This window comes from Osmerus eperlanus, chromosome 2 (genome assembly GCF_963692335.1).
Source record: "Osmerus eperlanus chromosome 2, fOsmEpe2.1, whole genome shotgun sequence".
Classification (NCBI taxonomy): Eukaryota; Metazoa; Chordata; class Actinopteri; order Osmeriformes; family Osmeridae; genus Osmerus; species Osmerus eperlanus.
Window position 1 is genome coordinate 3,742,575 of NC_085019.1, and position 18,032 is coordinate 3,760,606.

Sequence of the window (18,032 nt, forward strand, 5' to 3'; positions counted from 1 at the left end):
TCAATTACCGTGTCCGTGACAGATTCTGAGCTTCCCATGGAAGTATTTCAACTTCGCATTCAATAACCAGTTTCTGAAAAATCCACACGTTTCGCCATCTTCATTTAGTAAGCCTATTAGTCTATTTGTAAATAGAAACACATACATTGTTACTATGAACTTTTAAAATAAAGTACTTTTTAAATATGACAGTATTTTACATGTGAATATAACAGTATGCAGTTTACAGGTGCATGCAAAACCCAAACCAGATTATCTTATTATATTATTATTTTTACAAAATATTAAGTTACACTAACCATAAGAAAATAAATTTGTCATATCTTAATATATCCAAATATAAACCAAATGAGTCAAAATATCTAATGTTTAGCTAGATTGCGTCGGGTCCTGAAGCCTCCTCCTAGATCAAGGGAAGTTCTGTCGATCAGCTGATTTCCTCAGTTACGCACAATACGCACCTTTCTACCAAGTGACGATTGTTGGGATTGCTCACTCTCATCGGAGACCAACAAGCTATTACAGTAAGACCATTGAGTTTATTAGCCAGCTGTCACGATTTTTTTGCTTAATATTAGGCTCACTGAATGAGCATACCATAGCCAGCTGTAGACAATATATAGTAGCTATGTCTTATTACAGTTTTAGTCCTAGCTCGGATTCTAGCGGTGGTACTAGTAACCTGTGGTAATAGTTAGCCTAGCTGGTTTAACTTAAACCTGAACGGGTATTTTCTGCAAAGGTCCTGTTGGTGACATTTAGTAAGCTAACTAGCCTAATGTAATGTAGCTGTCTGAACTACACTAGAGAAATACACACAATTTAGGTACGTTAAGAATGGCTAACGCTGTTGTTTTGTTAGCAGTGTACGTATAGCCATCTTGCTTAGCATTATTAGTGCGATTAAGATGGGGTTGATGAACGAGGTACAGTAGCGAGTGACAGGTAGCTAAACAAAACAATTTGTTTCGGTTTATAGTCTACACTAGTCCCTAGAAACAGTGGATTGTATTCAATCGGTCCTGTAAATGTCACGTATTTAGCTAACTTTAGCTCACTCTGTGTTCCTGACACTTCCATATTTATTTGCTAATTTATCAAATAGATTGAAAAGCGATATTTACGTGTGAGATAGGTAGCAAGACTAGCCTAGACCTATCTGATTTCTTACTAACTAATATTTTACAGCAGCACTTAAACTGTGAAAAACAATTCAACCTGTTTGACTACAAGTCACATGGACAAGATTAATCCTTAAGCTTGTTGGGGCGTTAAGCCAGGCATTTGCATTCTGCACTTTAAAACTGGCTATCTACCCACCTTCATATAAGCGTTTGTATGGCATAGATTACTATCAATGGTGTTGCGTGCACACGATCAGCGTTCTTGAAATTCTTTCAGAAATGATTTTGTTCAACCAAATAACTAGAACGTTCATGGGATCATGGGGGCAAGATGACAGATTTTGAGGTCAGTCACATGCTAGCATCTCAAGGTTGTGTAAACTATCACACCACTGATACAGTCATCTTCATTATTGTGGTGTAATTAGGCTTCCTGTCTTAACCAGGTTAGAGGAATGTAGGCCCACACCGTTATGACGGTGGCAAAACTGCTAGTTTCAACGAGACACACCACAAGGGCTTATACAAGAACACACACCTTCATGTTCTGCCACAACTTTAGGTGTTGGTTTTTCTAGCTAAACCGATTCTGTTTCATTGCTCCATTTCCAGGAGACTGATATTTTCCAGGTGTGCTGAGCAGGCCCACCGTACGCCACCATGGGGGAGCTGTTCAGAAGCGAGGAGATGACCCTGGCTCAGCTCTTCCTTCAGTCCGAGGCTGCCTACTGCTGCGTCAGCGAGCTGGGAGAGATCGGATTGGTGCAGTTTCGTGATGTGAGTCCCATGTGACGCGATACGCTCCGAGTGGCGGAGCATATCTAACGGTATCTTTAACCTCCTAACAGAGGATGTGGTATAGTGGGCTTGTTGGTTGAGATAGGGCACACCCGCGCCACTCTCATCATGTGCTCCCAGCTGACCCCATCAGACAGCCTGGGAAGCTCTTCTCATGACAGCCTCCTTGACAACCCCATGGCGTAGGGAGGCATCTATAGGCTAAGCCGAAACAAAGGACAACTCTCATTTCACTGCGTGACTTCTTTCTCGTAATATTCCCACTGTCACAGGGTCATTTTTAAATGCCATTCTTGAATATATTCATTATTTAACCCAGTATCTGATTGCACTATTGCACTATGTTGACCACTCATGCTGCTCATTCTTATTCTTATTCTTATTTTTATATATATTTTATTTTATATTTAAATTGTTTTATTCTTAGGAATAGTTAAACTTCTGTACCTTTACTTAATTTAAGATTTGTGTATGTTTAGTGTTTGCACCTCCCTGCCACAGTAAATTACGTGTTTGTATAACATACATGGCGAATAAACCGAATTCAGATTCTGATATAGTATCAGGTCTGTATTCATGTTGTAGATTGTAAAGTGTGACAACCGAATGAAATTCTTTGGATGTTTTCATTTGCGTTACAGTTGAATCCAGACGTGAACGTGTTCCAACGCAAGTTTGTGAATGAAGTGCGTCGATGCGAGGAGATGGATCGCAAGCTGAGTAAGTGAGCTGTGGAGTGTAGGCTCGCTCTACCCTCTCTCTCTCTCTCTCTCTCTCTCTCTCTCTCTCTCTCTCTCTCTCTCTCTCTCTCTCTCTCTCTCTCTCTCTCTCTCTCTCATCTCTCTCTCTCTCTCTCATTCACATACTCGCTCACTCACACACACACAGTTTCTTTTGACCCCTCTTCTCTGTGTCTTCATTGGTCAGGGTTTGTGGAGAAAGAGATCAAGAAAGCCAACCTCCCCATCGTGGACACGGGAGAGAACCCCGAGGTTCCTTTCCCCCGAGACATGATAGACCTGGAGGTAACCATCCCCACCGCACACGCTCCCCTCACGCTCCCCACACGCTCCCCACACGCTCCCCTCACGCTCCCCACACGCTTCCCTCACGCTCCCCACACGCTCCCCTCACGCTCCCCTCACGCTCCCCACACGCTCCCCTCACGCTCCCCACACGCTCCCCACACGCTCCCCTCACGCTCCCCTCACGCTCCCCACACGCTCCCCACACGCTCCCCACACGCTCCCCTCACGCTCCCCACACGCTCCCCTCACGCTCCCCACACTCTCCCCACACGCTCCCCTCACGCTCCCCTCACGCTCCCCACACGCTCCCCACACGCTCCCCTCACGCTCCCCTCACGCTCCCCACACGCTCCCCTCACGCTCCACACACGCTCCCCTCACGCTCCCCACACTCTCCCCTTACGCTACCCTCACGCTCCCCTCACGCTCCCCTCCCCTCTCATGGTCGAGTCTCACCACCCAACAACTCAGGCCAATACCCTCCAACTAACAGCCCGTCTACCCCGGTCTCCCCTAGGCCACCTTCGAAAAGCTGGAGAACGAACTGAAAGAGATCAACACCAACCAGGAAGCCCTTAAAAAGAACTTCCTGGAGCTGACGGAGCTGAAACACATCCTGCGGCGTACCCAGCAGTTCTTTGATGAGGTCAGGTTCACCTTTGTTTCAGTCCTGCATCCACCACAGCCCACCCCGTAAACCATCACTTGGGCAGTGGCACATTTTAACCAACACCTGTTTTTCCACTGACACACGGCCATGTTTCAGCTGTAGTAGTTCTATAATGCGGTCTCATGGCATAGTAATAGCGCTGATAGTAGTGACCTTTGATGTGAAATGGATATTCCACTCTGCTGCATCAACAAGCAAAGCTGGGTTTACTTGGACTGCTATGACCTATTTCACAGGTCTTTATGAGGTTGTATGGGAGTAAATCAGTCAGTTAAAAGTGCCAATCATTTACACGTCTCATGGGCTTTGTTAATCTGTAATCGTACGGGTATGTGTCATAAGTGTGTTGTCATTACCTGGGTCCATTTCCTGACTTGCTGTCGTGATGCCCCTCTTCTGGCAGATGGAGGACCCCAATCTGCTGGAGGAGTCGTCGACCCTGCTGGAGCCCAACGAGGCAGGCAGGGCCGCACCCCTGAGACTGGGGTGAGACCGCCCCCCGTCCCCCCCTGCCTCCTCCCCCCACCTCTTCCCCTCTTCTTCCTCCTCCTCCTTCCACCCAAGCTCCTACTTTGGACACTTGAGATTGAACTATCTCTCCTATCACAACATCTGTGGTCGGAGGCAGGGTATTCCACACCAGCCAGTCCTGTCCCCCGCACCAGCCAGTCCAGTCCCCCGCACCAGCCAGTCCAGTCCCCCGCACCAGCCAGTCCTGTCCCCCACACCAGCCAGTCCAGTCCCCCGCACCAGCCAGTCCTGTCCCCCGCACCAGCCAGTCCTGTCCCCCACACCAGCCAGTCCAGTCCCCCGCACCAGCCAGTCCTGTCCCCCGCACCAGCCAGTCCTCTCCCCCGCACCAGCCAGTTCTGTCCCCCGCACCAGCCAGTCCTGTCCCCCGCACCAGCCAGTTCTGTCCCCCGCACCAGCCAGTCCTGTCCCCCACACCAGCCAGTTCTGTCCCCCGCACCAGCCAGTCCTGTCCCCCACACCAGCCAGTCCTGTCCCCCACACCAGCCAGTCCTGTCCCCCACACCAGCCAGTCTTGTCCCCAACACCAGCCAGTTCTGTCCCCCGCACCAGCTCAGACTGCCCCCGGCTTAGGAGGGGCCGCCCAGGTCACTGGACAGTGTGGGTGTGCTTCACTGGGACGCTTACTCTGCTCAGTCCTAAAGCTGGCAGCCTAGCCTGCGGGGGAGGGGGCAGGGTGGGGGGGGCTTCCTAATGAGGCCTGGTGTAGAACAGGTGTCCTCCCTCCCCTCTGTGTCTGAACAGCGGAGCGTTACAAAGAAGCTCAATGTTTTGTTTGTTGACTGACACGGATGGTGTTCCGTTGGTCATCGAGGGTAGGACCACGTAGTACCCAAGTACAGGGTAGGGGGCAGTCATCTGCCCACTGTGATGCATCCTATGGGTACATTCGATGTTTCTGGGTAGTGATCTCATGGCTGGCGTACAGACAAGTGAATCCACCTATGCAGTCGAACGCCCGGGCCAGGATACCTCCCATTTAGATCAGCTCCTGTCCCAACCTGTTTCGTGTTCAAACAGTGTGAGATTGTGACCTGATGGAGATCTCCTTCTACAGCAGGGTTAGCTGCCGTGAGGTCTGCCTGATTCCCCAGCCGTGTTAACTGGAGCCAGCGTTTGTGTCCTCTGTTGTCCTGGCGCAGGTTTGTTGCCGGGGTGATCAGCAGGGAGCGCATCCCCACCTTCGAGAGGATGCTGTGGAGAGTTTGCCGTGGCAACGTGTTCCTGAAGCAGGCGGATATTGAAGAGCCCCTGGAGGACCCAGCCTCTGTCAGTACTGACTCACCGCTCATTTAGACCTGGCTCTGTTGACCTCTCCTCACTCCTCAATCTCCTTCCTGTGTTTGGCCTTCACAGGGTGACCAGGTCTACAAGTCTGTGTTCATCATATTCTTCCAGGGAGACCAGTTAAAGATTCGCGTCAGGAAGATCTGTGAGGGGTAAGGTCTCAATTGGGAGCCAAAGCCTAGAATCCGGGAACCAAAAGCGAACGATCTCTCTCTGTGGCAAGGATGTCTGTTCTCCAGTCTCTTTCCTTACACACTTCCCTCTGTGTCTGTGTGTGTTTTCAGATTCCGCGCGTCCCTGTACCCGTGTCCAGAGACTCCTCAGGAGAGGAAGGAGATGGCCGCCGGGGTCAACACCCGCATTGATGACCTCCAGATGGTACGCACCAACCTGCTTCTGACAACACCTGGCCTGTATCCTGGGCCTGACCCGTGGACGCGGTTTGGAAACCTGACTTCTGTTTTTCAATCCCGTTTTCCTCTGAAATATTACTCCTTTTGGTTGGTAGCCCACAGCCCTCAGATAGAAAGAGCAGGAGGAACTAGCCAAATATATTAGATTAGATAAGCCCTCAGTGCCGAGAGAGCTGCTGTAATGAATGGAGTTGATCTTTCCAATAAGATCTCAATGCCCTTAGATCCGATTAGGGGGGTTTCTCAAATTGAGTTATCTTCCTGTTGCTTCCCTGCTTCTGATGCTGAGAGAGGAAGCTGACCAATGACCACAGCAGGCTGGGCGGGAGGCATCTGGACCAGATGGACCTCAGCCAGCGTGGCCTATGCCCCGGTGGAGGCGCTGGGGTAGAGAGAGTTTATATAGGCCTCTACCTGCAGCCATCACACTGTCCAGGCAGGGCCGGTGGAGACCGCCCTGCTCTACTCCTGTTGACAACTAGTCTCTCTCTCTCTCTCTCTCTCTCTCTCTCTCTCTCTCTCTCTCTCTCTGTCTCTCTCTCTCTCTTTCTCTCTCTCTCTCTCTCTCTCTCTCTCTCTCTCTCCTCTCTCTCTCTCTCTCTCTCTCTCTCACATCGGCTCTCTGACTCGCTGTAGGTCAAGAAGAGGCCCCCGAGAAAGAAGGATGAAAGAGAGATGTCCCGAACTCTCACACACACGCACAAATGCACGCACAGTACACCAACCGCTTGGCTCTCTTCAATCATATAATCATTCCTCTTGACACCCTAGATTGTGCCAGGCACCATGCGAGGAACAGTGCCAGTGTTGCTGGCCACTGCAGCCAGTCTGGCTGTTACTTGTTATGAAGCCACTCGCTCAGCATAAACAATCTCTAATGAGCTGAGGCCCCCCAGGGTACCGCCTGAGGCCTGGGGCCATTACTAAGGCGTGGTGATCAACTGGAAACGCTGCTTCCCTGATGGCACAGCTGAGAGGCATCCTCTCCTTCTTGGCTGGGAAAACAGGAACCTTCACCCATCTCTTATCACGGGAGCCAGCTGAATGGAAGGGGTGTTCTACATTTACATTTTACATTTAGTCATTTAGCAGACGCTCTTATCCAGAGCGACTTACAGTAAGTACAGGGACATTCCCCCCGAGGCAAGTAGGGTGAAGTGCCTTGCCCAAGGACACAACGTCATTTGGCACGGCTGGGAATCGAACTGGCAACCTTCAGATTACTAGCCCGACTCCCTCACCACTCAGCCATCTGACTCCCTAAATAGTTCTAAATTGCGTTGCGTTACACATAGGCGTCCAGACCACCCACCTATACTCACACCCACAAATAAATACTGGGGCGAACGCACCACACTCACTACTCTGGAATGAGCTTAGCTCAAATCCTCGGGAGGTGAGTCACATGCCCCTTGAGCCAGTCATGTGTGTGTGAGCGTGCGCTTGTGTATTTGTGCAGCTTGTGTGTCTCAGGATTGGATCCAGTTACATACCCTGTCTGGGCGGAGATGGAGGGAGAGAGAGAGAGAGAGAGGGGTAGAGAGACGTCGTCGGCCTTATGCCGAGGCCCCCTGTCCACCAGAGACTCACGCCTGCAAGGGTTCCGGAATGCTCCGCTTGGCCATAGCGACGGGCATACTGTTATGCTCGTTGCTACGTGGCAGCAGGGCTATGGATAGTAGCGGAGGGTGGAGCGCAGGGCCAGCCTGCCCGTTTGGGAGGCAACAGATATGAGTGTGGGTGTGAGGGTGTGTGGGTGTGTGTGAGGGTCTGGGCTGTGTGGGTGTAGAGCAGATATAAAGTCCCTGTCATCCACTGATCATGAGACGTGCTCTTCTTGGGAGTCATTCTAGTACATTCCTGGAATGTCCCCAGCGTAACTTACGGTAAACCGGCAGGCTCATGTCCCAGCATCCACCAGGTTCTGCCTTGGGTACATGTAGCTCCCAGTAACACCTCTATTTGTATGAAGCCCCTCAGATACCAAGGAAAATGTGATTCACGGTGTCTGCAGTGCTTTGGCAGAAGGCGACTCTATCCAATTCAGTCATTAGTCAACATCTAATGTCACGCCGACATGATTCCCGGGTGTGTCTGACCCCCTGATCCATCTGCCCGACCCCCCTCCCAGGTGCTGAACCAGACCGAGGACCACAGGCAGAGAGTCCTGCAGGCCGCCGCCAAGACGGTGCGGGTGTGGTTCATCAGGTGAGGAAGATGAAGGCCATCTACCACACCCTCAACCTGTGCAACATCGACGTCACCCAGAAGTGCCTGATCGCAGAGGTCTGGGGCCCCGTGTCCGACCTTGACTCCATCCAGTTCGCCCTGCGTAGGGGCACGGTGAGTGTCCCCCCCCCCCCCCCCCCCCCCCCCCCTCCCTGACCGGCTGGGGAGGGATGAGACGGCCCCCCCCCCCCCCCCCTCTCACACATTCCCCGTGTCTCCAGATCATGCGTTGGTTCCGGGTCTGAGCTCGGCGACACGGTCGTCCCTCTAGCTTGTAGACCATCCAGTCTGGTAGCCAGACGTTCCAGTGCTTCCTCAGCGGCAGCGCTAACGGGGCGTGGCGCAGCGTTGCGTGACCCGTGGACATGGTCCTGGTTCTGCACCTATCAGGAGGCCAGGGGCCAGGCTGAGAAGGGCACGGTGGGAATCCCGTTCAGGAGGAGTTCATGCTGGTCTGTTCTGGTGAGGTCGGGTACAGCCAGAGTGTAGCAGGCCAACATCACATGAATCTGTGGAGAGATTCCTATCAGCTTATCTCTCGAGCCTGCTCCTGCCTGTCTCTCTCTGCTCCTGCCTCTCTCTTTCTCCTCTCCTGTCTCTCTGCTCCTCTCTCTCTGCTCTCCTGTCTCTCTCTCCTCTACTGTCTCTCTCTCCTCTCTCTCTCTCTCTCTCTGCTCTCGGCCCAGAGCTAGATCAGTAGGCCTTTCTGTTCATTGCCAGCCAAGGCTTAGTCCTCTCACGCACCACGCTCTCTCTCCCGAGCTGAATATATCCCAGGGCTATTTTTAGCCCCCTCCCCATGTCCTGTAGCGGAACACAAGGCCATGGTCGACCCCCCGCACCTATAATACACCCAAGATCCTACCTGGATCTGCCCGCTTCTACCTCCCTGAACCACAGCAGGGAAGATGGGGTTCACTCAGGAATGGAAGCCATGTCTAATTCAGACCATCTGTACGGTAGATCTTTGCTTAGTATGAATCACAGAAGCCAGTGTCACCGGTGTGGTGACCTGTGAAAGGCAGCCAGACAGACAGACACACAGACAGACTAATGAGGAAAGCAGCAGAATTCCTCTCATTCCTCGACGCTGAGGAGAGTGCAGCTGACTAGCAGGACCTGCACATGATCCCATTGTGAGGGAGATTACCGCCAGAGTGAACAGCTTTTTCCCCCCCCCCTTATTCATTCTTCCACTTTTTCTTTTTTGTCTTTTTTTTTTAAATTTTTATAACCGGAAGACTTTAGAGGGCTGTTTTTGCCAATAGCCTGAATACCGAACTGTAAAAGTGCGTTGTTGTATGACGTGTTCAAAGAGTAGTTGGTGACCGTGGTGCTGTTGTGGTCGTCCTCAGGAGAAGAGCGGTTCGTCTGTCCCCTCCATCCTCACAGGATGCAGACCAAGCAGACTCCGCCCACATTTCAACAAGACCAACAAGTTCACCTCCGGCTTCCAGAACATTGTGGATGCGTACGGCATCGCAACTACCGCGAGATCAACCCAGGTACGCCTCCTCCTCTACCCTTCAGTCATGGCCCTCTTCATCCACGCTGTCGTATTCCCTCGCTTCATTTGGGCTTTCAGAATGCAAACAGCGGTCTGTTTACCCAGCTGTGTATGTATAATGTGTACGCATTATCCATGTGGTTGCATTCTCGTACCTCTTTTCATTTGGTCTTTCCATATACAAACAGCATCTATTTGCCCGGATGCGTGCGTGCTTGTAAACCATAGGTGTGGACCGGCGTATCCCCGTGTCGCCACGTCAGTGTCGATCGCACAGCACTGTGCGTGTGCCGGCGCGTTCGTATGAGTGTGCGCGTCACTGCCATCTGCTCATGTTCTCCCCCTCCCCCCCCCCCCCCCCCCCCCGCCCGCCCGTCGACCCTCCAGCTCCATACACCATCATCACCTTCCCCTTCCTGTTCGCCGTCATGTTCGGCGACATGGGCCACGGCGCGCTCATGACCTGCGCAGCCCTCTACCTGGTCCTGAGAGAGAGCAGGCTGCTGGCGCAGAAGAACGACAACGAGGTACTGCTACCGCCCCTCCGCCCCCCTCTCCCCTCACTCCCTCGGTCATCCTCATCCTGGTCGACCCTGAGACGAACACCCTAGAGCAGTGGTTCCCGACCCTGGTCCTCCAGTACCCCCTGTCCTGTCATGTTTTAGATGTTTCCTTGCTCCTACACACCCGATTCAAATGAACGGGTCGTTATCCAGCTCTGCCGAAGCCTGCTTATGACCATTCGTTTGAATCAGGCATGTCGGAGCAGGGAAACATCGAAAACATGCAGGACAGGGGTGCCCTGAGGACCAGGGTTGGGAACCACTGCCTGTAGAACACCATCGATAGACTCTTTCCACATCCACATATCCACTTTTGACAGTCTGACTGTGTCATCGGTATGTGTTCTTTTGAACCCGAGACCAGGACCAATGACTCTGGCTGTGTATAGTGCCCCCCCTCCCCCTCCCCTCTGGAGGTCTGGCAGTAACAGGGAGGCCTGTCCCCCCCCCGTGTGGTGTTGCTGTTGCAGATGTTCAGCATGGTGTTTGCAGGGCGCTACATCATCCTGCTGATGGGCATCTTCTCCATCTACACGGGCATCATCTACAACGACTGCTTCTCCAAGTCCCTCAACCTGTTTGGCTCGGGCTGGAGTGTCCGGCCCATGTTCGACTCCAAAGTAGGAGGCAACTGGACGTGAGTCTGCTCTTGCAAGAGATGTGTGTGTTTGTGTGTGTGCTATCTCTCTTCAGGCAGTGTGTGCTATAAAAGGATGTCCAATGCCCTTCCAGTTTTACAGATGTTGAGAATAACCGAGTTTTGCAGTTGGATCCAGCTATAAGCGGAGTATTCAAAGGACCATACCCGATTGGCATCGACCCAGTGAGTACCCCCCCGGAAGTCGCTTTGAGATACAAAGCTTCCTGACGCCCATGTCCGTTTTGACCCCATCGATCTGTCCGATGTGATCTGCAGATCTGGAATATCGCCGTCAACAAGCTGACGTTTCTCAACTCCTTCAAGATGAAGATGTCCATCATCCTCGGTGTCATCCACATGCTGTTCGGAGTCTCCCTCAGCCTGTTCAACCACCTGTATGTCTCTCTCTCCCTCAAACTCCCCGTCTCCCTGTAGTCATGTTTGGCATCTCCACGGAGGTCTCACATCCCTGTGTTTCTGGGCCCCTCTCTCTCTATCTCTCTCTGTCTCTCTCTCTCTGTCTCTCTCTCTCTCTCTCTCTCTCTCTCTCTCTCTCTCTCTCTCTCTCTCTCTCTCTCTCTCTCTCTGTGTGTCTCTCTCTCTCTCTCTCTCTCCAGTTACTTCAAGAAGCCCCTCAACATCTACCTGGGCTTCATCCCAGAGATTGTGTTCATGGCCAGCCTCTTCGGCTACCTGGCCCTGCTGGTCTTCTACAAGTGGCTGGCGTACGACGCCCGCACCTCCAGAGCCGCACCCAGCCTGCTCATCGCCTTCATCAACATGTTCCTCTTCAACTACAGCGACCCCACCAACCAGCCCCTCTACAGGGGACAGGTGAGCCGCGGTCAGCCGTCCTGCTGTCCGACGAGAGTGCTGTGGGGAGGCATGTCGGCCATACTCCTCTCTCGACCTCTTTCTCTCCCCCCCAGATGGGATTGCAGTGTTTGCTGGTGGTGGTGGCGCTGGCTTGCGTTCCCTGTATGTTGATCGTGAAAACCCTGGTCCTACGCCGACAGCACGTCTGGAAGCAGAATCTGGTACAGTCTGCCTTCCCCTCCGCACGCTCGCACGGCTCAATCAGTTGGGGATCGAATTCAAATTAGAGGCCCAAATAAAACCACTCCACAAAGTTCTCACTTGACCGGGTACATTTGAAACGTCGGAGCAGCGAGGCAGGATGCAGGTTTGCAGGTCGTGGCGGTGTGACACCAGGTTGACCCCGTCCTCTGTTGTGCTTCCCAGGGCACTCAGAGCTTTGGAGGGATCCGGGTGGGGAACGGACCCACGGAGGACGAGGCTGAGATCATCCAACACGACCAGCTGTCCCAGCACTCTGAGGAGGAGCCTGAGGTGAGGGACCCCCCCACCTCCCTGTCTCACTCTCCCCAGTCCTCCACCTCCCTGTCTCACTCTCCCCAGTCCTCCACCTCCCTGTCTCACTCTCCCCAGTCCTCCACCTCACTGTCTCACTCTCCCCAGTCCTCCACCTCCCTGTCTCACTCTCCCCAGTCCTCCACCTCACTGTCTCACTCTCCCCAGTCCTCCACCTCACTGTCTCACTCTCCCCAGTCCTCCACCTCCCTGCTCTCATTGCTATCCTGGGCTGCCCAGGCTGCTTCCTGACCACAGCAGTCTCTCCACAGTAGGGAGGGGGAACAGAGCAGGCCCAGGCCAGGAACAGGAATACAATAACCCTGAATAATTGAAGACACCAGCCACACTGGAAACCCTGTTGAGAGCTCCCATTTCATTTCCACTGGCTCAGGAAGGCCCAGAACAACATCAATATTTTAGGTGGAGGCTGCCTAGATATGGAACTGCAACATGGTTTGGAAACAGGAAGTCACGTTCCCGCAGGCCAACTGTTTTAGAAGGTTTCGAATGAGTCCTGTTTTAGCCTGTTCCCTTCTTCGATTGTCTTTTAAGGAACCTATAAAACGACACGGTGTCATTTTGTCCGTGTTAAAGTTCAGCCCAGTGTAGTGTTGTCTCACCAGAGCCAGGTCGATAGTTTGAACAGGCTCATCTGACAGCTGCATAGACACAAAGGGCTTCCGACAGATCCACATGAGGTCTCTGTTCTCCTGGGTGACCTTCTGAAATGAAGAGAAGTTTTAATTTGATCAAACATTTGTAAACATGTTAATGTTTGGCTTTGCTAAACAAAGCCAGTGCCCTTTTAAACGGGCTGCCCATTAGACTCCTGTCGTGCTTCAGCTAACATTTGGATGTTAATGCTGTCAATATTAGTAGGCTATTCCCAGGCGCTTGTGTGTCACTCTGTCTCCTGCACTTCAGGTTTGGTCGTTGGAAGGGCTTCAATGTGGGTGCATTTACAACAATGTAACATTAGAGGCTATTTCGTTTTGTTACTTGTGCACTGGCTAAACGGGAGCATGCTGGGTGTTTAGAGTGTCTGTGTGGGTCCTCCATTCTGGCCAGGCAGGTAGTGCTTGGCGCCGAGTCAGTGAACATGCCACTTGAGCTTTAATAGAGGAGCTTGTGTTTTAACAGGCTCTTCATGCTTGGCCCCTGTGCCTTTTTAAACCCGACTAGTCAGCTGGTCAAGTATTGCCAGTATGTCAATTGTTGCTGACCCCAGCCACGTTTTATGAAGTAGGGTATTTGATTCAACAGAGTACGGCCTAATAAGTGGAACATGACCTGATGGGGCTGGGCGATGTGACCCTAACCCTCGCTGGCCTGGCCCAGCTGTCGGGTCAGGCTAAGTGGGTCAGTGCATAACATTTACATTTAGTCATTTAGCAGACGCTCTTATCCAGAGCGACTTACATTAAGTACAGGGACATTCCCCCTGGGCAAGTAGGGTGAAGTGCCTTGCCCAAGGACACAACGTCATCTGGCACGGCCGGGAATCGAACTGGCAACCTTCTGATTACAAGCCCGCTTCCCTCACCGCTGCTAAATGACTAAATGTAAATGTAAATACACCTTCAGTACATTATAATGTGTGTTTATTTCCAGTTTTTTGGTGTGTTGTGTTTTGTTTTTTTCCCCCCTCATGTCATTCCTCTCATCACTAACCCACCCGTGTCTGTGAGTCACTAACTGGGACCTGACATGTTGTCACTTCCTTTCAAGGCTACCGAGGAGGAAGTGGTAAGATAGGAGCTCATGTCCCCCTAGCGCATGTTTTACTAGTCTGTCTGTCCGTCTGTCCTAGTTACCTGCTTCTGTTTGTGTGTTTGTGTCCCTGATAGTCCTGTTGGCTGTGTGTGTCTCTGTGTTGTGTGTGTGTGTGTGTTTTCTTGGTGGCTCTCTGGGTGATGGAGGGTGTAACAGGCTCCAGGGACCCTGGGCTGGGCAGCTTCAGTAGACTAGTGCTTCATGTCAGCCCTAATCAGGCGGTGGTGAATGGCTGTGGGGCAGCTGGGGCCCCTGGCTGTGGGGCTGCTGGGGCCCCGGCTGTGCAGGGCTCCTAATGGAGCAGAGGGGGCCTTCATTGCAGCTTGGGATCTGACTGTTGGGGAAGCTGGGTTGGTAGCAGCTGTTAGGGTGGGCTCTTCTGAATGGCTTGCTGGTTGATACCTCCTGCATCTATGTGAACCTGCAGCACTTAGTCCTGTTCCCCCAGTCAGGTTATGGCCCAGGAGCTGGGGGATGTTGATGTCTGGTCTCTCTCTCTCTCTCTCTCTCTCTCTCTCTCTGTCTCTGTCTCTCTGTCTCTCTGTCTCTGTCTCTCTGTGTCTCTGTGTCTCTCTCTCTCTCTCTGTGTCTCTCTCTCTCTCTCTGTGTCTCTCTCTCTCTCTGTGTGTCTCTCTCTCTCTCTCTCTGTGTCTCTCTCTCTCTCTCTGTGTCTCTCTCTCTCTCCCTGTCTCTCTCTCTCCTCCACAGTTTAACTTTGGGGACATGGCAGTGCACCAGGCTATCCACACCATAGAGTACTGTCTGGGCTGCATCTCCAACACAGCCTCCTACCTACGACTGTGGGCCCTCAGCCTGGCACACGCACGTGAGTCTCCGCACGCACGCACACACACAGGAGTCACCTACTCACACCCACGGATGCACACACACACACACACACACACAGGCGTCACCTACTCACACCCACGGATACACCTCACACACACTACCCTCTCTGGGTAGTATTGCCCTTAACCCTGTGTGTGTGTGTGTTGCCCAGAGTTGTCGGAGGTGCTGTGGACCATGGTGATGCACATCGGCCTGTCATCTCGAAGCTTCGCCGGCTTCCTGTTGCTGAGCGTCATCTTCAGCGCCTTCGCCGTCCTCACGGTGTGCATCCTGCTCATCATGGAGGGCCTGTCGGCCTTCCTGCACGCGCTCAGACTGCACTGGTGAGTGTCTCGCTTCCTCTCTCTGCGCTGGGAAATCGCTTTTTTCAACGTTTTTTCCCCCTCACACGACCAAACTGTCACCCTCCCTGTCTTCTCTCGTCAGCAGTTTGCTGTGGGTGAGTGGTTTTGCGGCGGTTTGCAGCATCTGTCCACTCTGGGGACTGTTCAGCGGGGAGGTGTGTGTGAGCGGGCTCAGCCAATGGCGTGGCTCAGTCTGTTATTAAAGTCTGCGTTGAAATCTGGAGAGGATCACCTGACTCTCAGACAAATACAGCTGTCCAGATCCATCTTAATATAGCCACTCTCCGAGCCAAATATATTTATTCTTGTTAAATCTTCTTTATCCCAATTATTCCACCCTATGAGACAGAATAATTGTAGCCGGTTCAATAGTGTTTATTAGTTTTCTTTTTTTGTTGTTATTATTATGGACGAAAGGTGAATTCAGTTGTCAGTGGTCTGCAGCGCCCCCTGCTGGTGACTGCAGATCTCCTTACCTCAGGCTCCAGTTGACCAGTGATCCATGCAAGACTGAAGCGTGCCTCTCTGGCATGTGATTTATGCTTTTAGAAGCTGATGTTCTCCCACGCCTACTGTTTCCTGGCCGGGAGCCTTCAGTATGTTCAGTGCCGGCCGGGCAGCGTATAGGACGTGTCGAATGCTAGGCTGGCCCGGCCGGCCGGCCACCTGGCTCCGTCTCATGTTGCGGGGGTGCGTCATCCAGACTGCTGGGTTCTGTAGTTCTTCCAGGGCTCCCAGGAGGCTTTGCTGTCCATTCATCCGCCATGTGAGCTGGCGTGGGCGTGTGTCACAGCCTACTGGAATCGGCCTTGATAAGCCACTGGCACAGTCACAGAGCAGGCGACGGACACCAGTGATCAGGGCTTCATGTACCCATCCCAGGAATGCAGACGAACCAGCAGCCCGCACCGCTCCCTCTAAACGGCCCCTCGGGGGACAAACGGGAGGCTCCGTGCTGGAGATCACCCGACCGAGAACCCGCCCTCTGCAGATCTGGTTTGATCAGGCCTCTGTTGTGGATGCCTATCAGCTGTGTTTGTGCCCCCCCCCCCCTCCCCCCCTCTCCAGACAGCCTTCGGAATGACAACCACGCCTGCTTCCTCGGTTGAAAGGTCACCTAGACGCAGGGTCTGCGTGTGGGTGTATAAATAGCCCCAGGGGAGGGGGGGTGGGTTCCAGGCTCAGGTTCAGGGTGGAGGTTGGCTCTGTTACGCTGTGGTTTACAGAGAGACACTGTGGTATGGGGAGCAGGGTTCACCTCTCACCCCACCCCAAGGCTGGATTGCCTTTTACGTTTCGACCTTTGCAACTGACTTGGTGCTGGACTGTTACTGTAAACCACTCCTGTTACCTCATTAATATCCTTGATTGGCAGGCTAACTGACAACCAACCCCCTTAATTTATACTGTTCACTTCAATTTATATTGGTTTTTTTCCAGGGTGGAATTCCAGAACAAGTTCTACACTGGGCAGGGCTTCAAGTTCCTTCCGTTCACCTTTGAATGCATTCTGGATGGGAAGTTGGAAGATTGAAGAGGACATTCCTCACGCCTCCTCCTCTCTCACGCCTCACTGTGCTCATCTTCACCGGGGTGTTCAGTAGTGATTCTGATGGCAGGTACACTTCACCCCCTGGTTGTTGCTTCAGGAACGATGATATTGAATGACACTCCCTAAATCACCAAACTGTCAAAAACTGACAAAGATTTCGAGACAGATCAATCTGTTATATTTATCCGTCATCCCGTCTGTTAAACCAAGCTACATATTAAACATGTTTCAAGCTCAGTGCTTTAGTTTCTCTACCAGATAACCCATGACCTAATTGTAATTTGGGATTGGTCTCGATTATATGATCAATTATTTATTCTCTGAAGGTCTCGTGGAAACATGCCCATGTGAAGTCTTGTGTTTATCTGTCTACTGAGGATTGTAAATGATTTTGGTTCAATAGTTCTGTTCTGCAGATATGTGTTGATTGATTCAGACAGGGTTCTGTCAGAGGTGAAGGATGACTGTCATCTGACTCGCTCTGAGTTGCACCCGAGCTCCACCCATCGCCTCACCACCTTTAGGAAACTCATACAGCTCTAGCGTGTGTTCCATTGTTAAGTCAGTCCCGCATCCACCCTCTTTATAGCTGCTCAGTGAGAATACACACACACACACACACAATCTCAGGTTGCACACACATAGCTCTACTGTGAGGGTCTAAAGGGAATAACGCAGGACTACTTATGTGGATGATCATAGCATTGTCCTCAATATGCAGATGGGTTGATGTACTGTGTGTGTGTGTGTGTTGACTGTTCCGTTTCAGACATATCTGAATGCAGTGGACTGAGGGGAATCTGTTTTGTGTAGTCTCGTTAGCCAGAGATTATTTAACTGGTCTAAAATAAAGCCAGACTTTCAGTGATAATCCATGACAAGTCGAGTATCTGTCATTGTGTGTATAATTGTCATTCTTGTTGTTGTGCTTGTTTTTCCAGATGTGTTAACGTATTAATTTTCTGTGAATGTTTACAATCTGACTGGGGAACTTAGAGGGCGGTAGTGAGGACAGAAGGATTTTGACAGACATCCGAACATTAATTGTTGTAAGATCTATACCGAATAGGACGGGAGTAGCATTAAGTATCTGTGTATATGTTTGTCAATAAAGACAAAGAAAGGGCTTTCATGAGAATAGTTTTTTTTCTTCTCAAAGACTTGTTCCCACTCCATACCCACACTCTCCTAGCATGCAGTGTTTATGAACAGGGGATGGAAAATCTTCTATTCCAAAGCCCCATCATGGATCTAGTGTGCCATCTGGTGGCTATAGAGTGTAATGCAGATACAGCGCTCCACATACACTGAACAAAATTATATACGCATCACCAGCGTGGTCAAGTTTGA

General features: G+C 51.6%; 1 protein-coding gene across 1 annotated transcript; it reads left to right on the forward strand.

Annotated features, from left to right (window-relative positions):
* Positions 1-374: 374 nt before the first annotated feature.
* Positions 375-17,809, forward strand: atp6v0a1a (ATPase H+ transporting V0 subunit a1a). Its single transcript, XM_062446944.1, is given in 24 exon segments — positions 375-524; positions 1,737-1,901; positions 2,564-2,642; positions 2,850-2,947; positions 3,468-3,596; positions 4,024-4,106; positions 5,294-5,420; positions 5,508-5,590; positions 5,723-5,816; positions 7,983-8,055; positions 8,058-8,194; positions 9,436-9,559; positions 9,562-9,585; positions 9,975-10,114; positions 10,621-10,787; positions 10,883-10,973; positions 11,067-11,185; positions 11,408-11,624; positions 11,720-11,827; positions 12,033-12,140; positions 13,893-13,910; positions 14,646-14,763; positions 14,938-15,109; positions 16,571-17,809. Coding segments are annotated over 23 exon segments (2,520 nt in total). The 5' UTR covers positions 375-524; positions 1,737-1,784; the 3' UTR covers positions 16,665-17,809.
* The last annotated feature ends 223 nt before the right edge of the window (positions 17,810-18,032 follow it).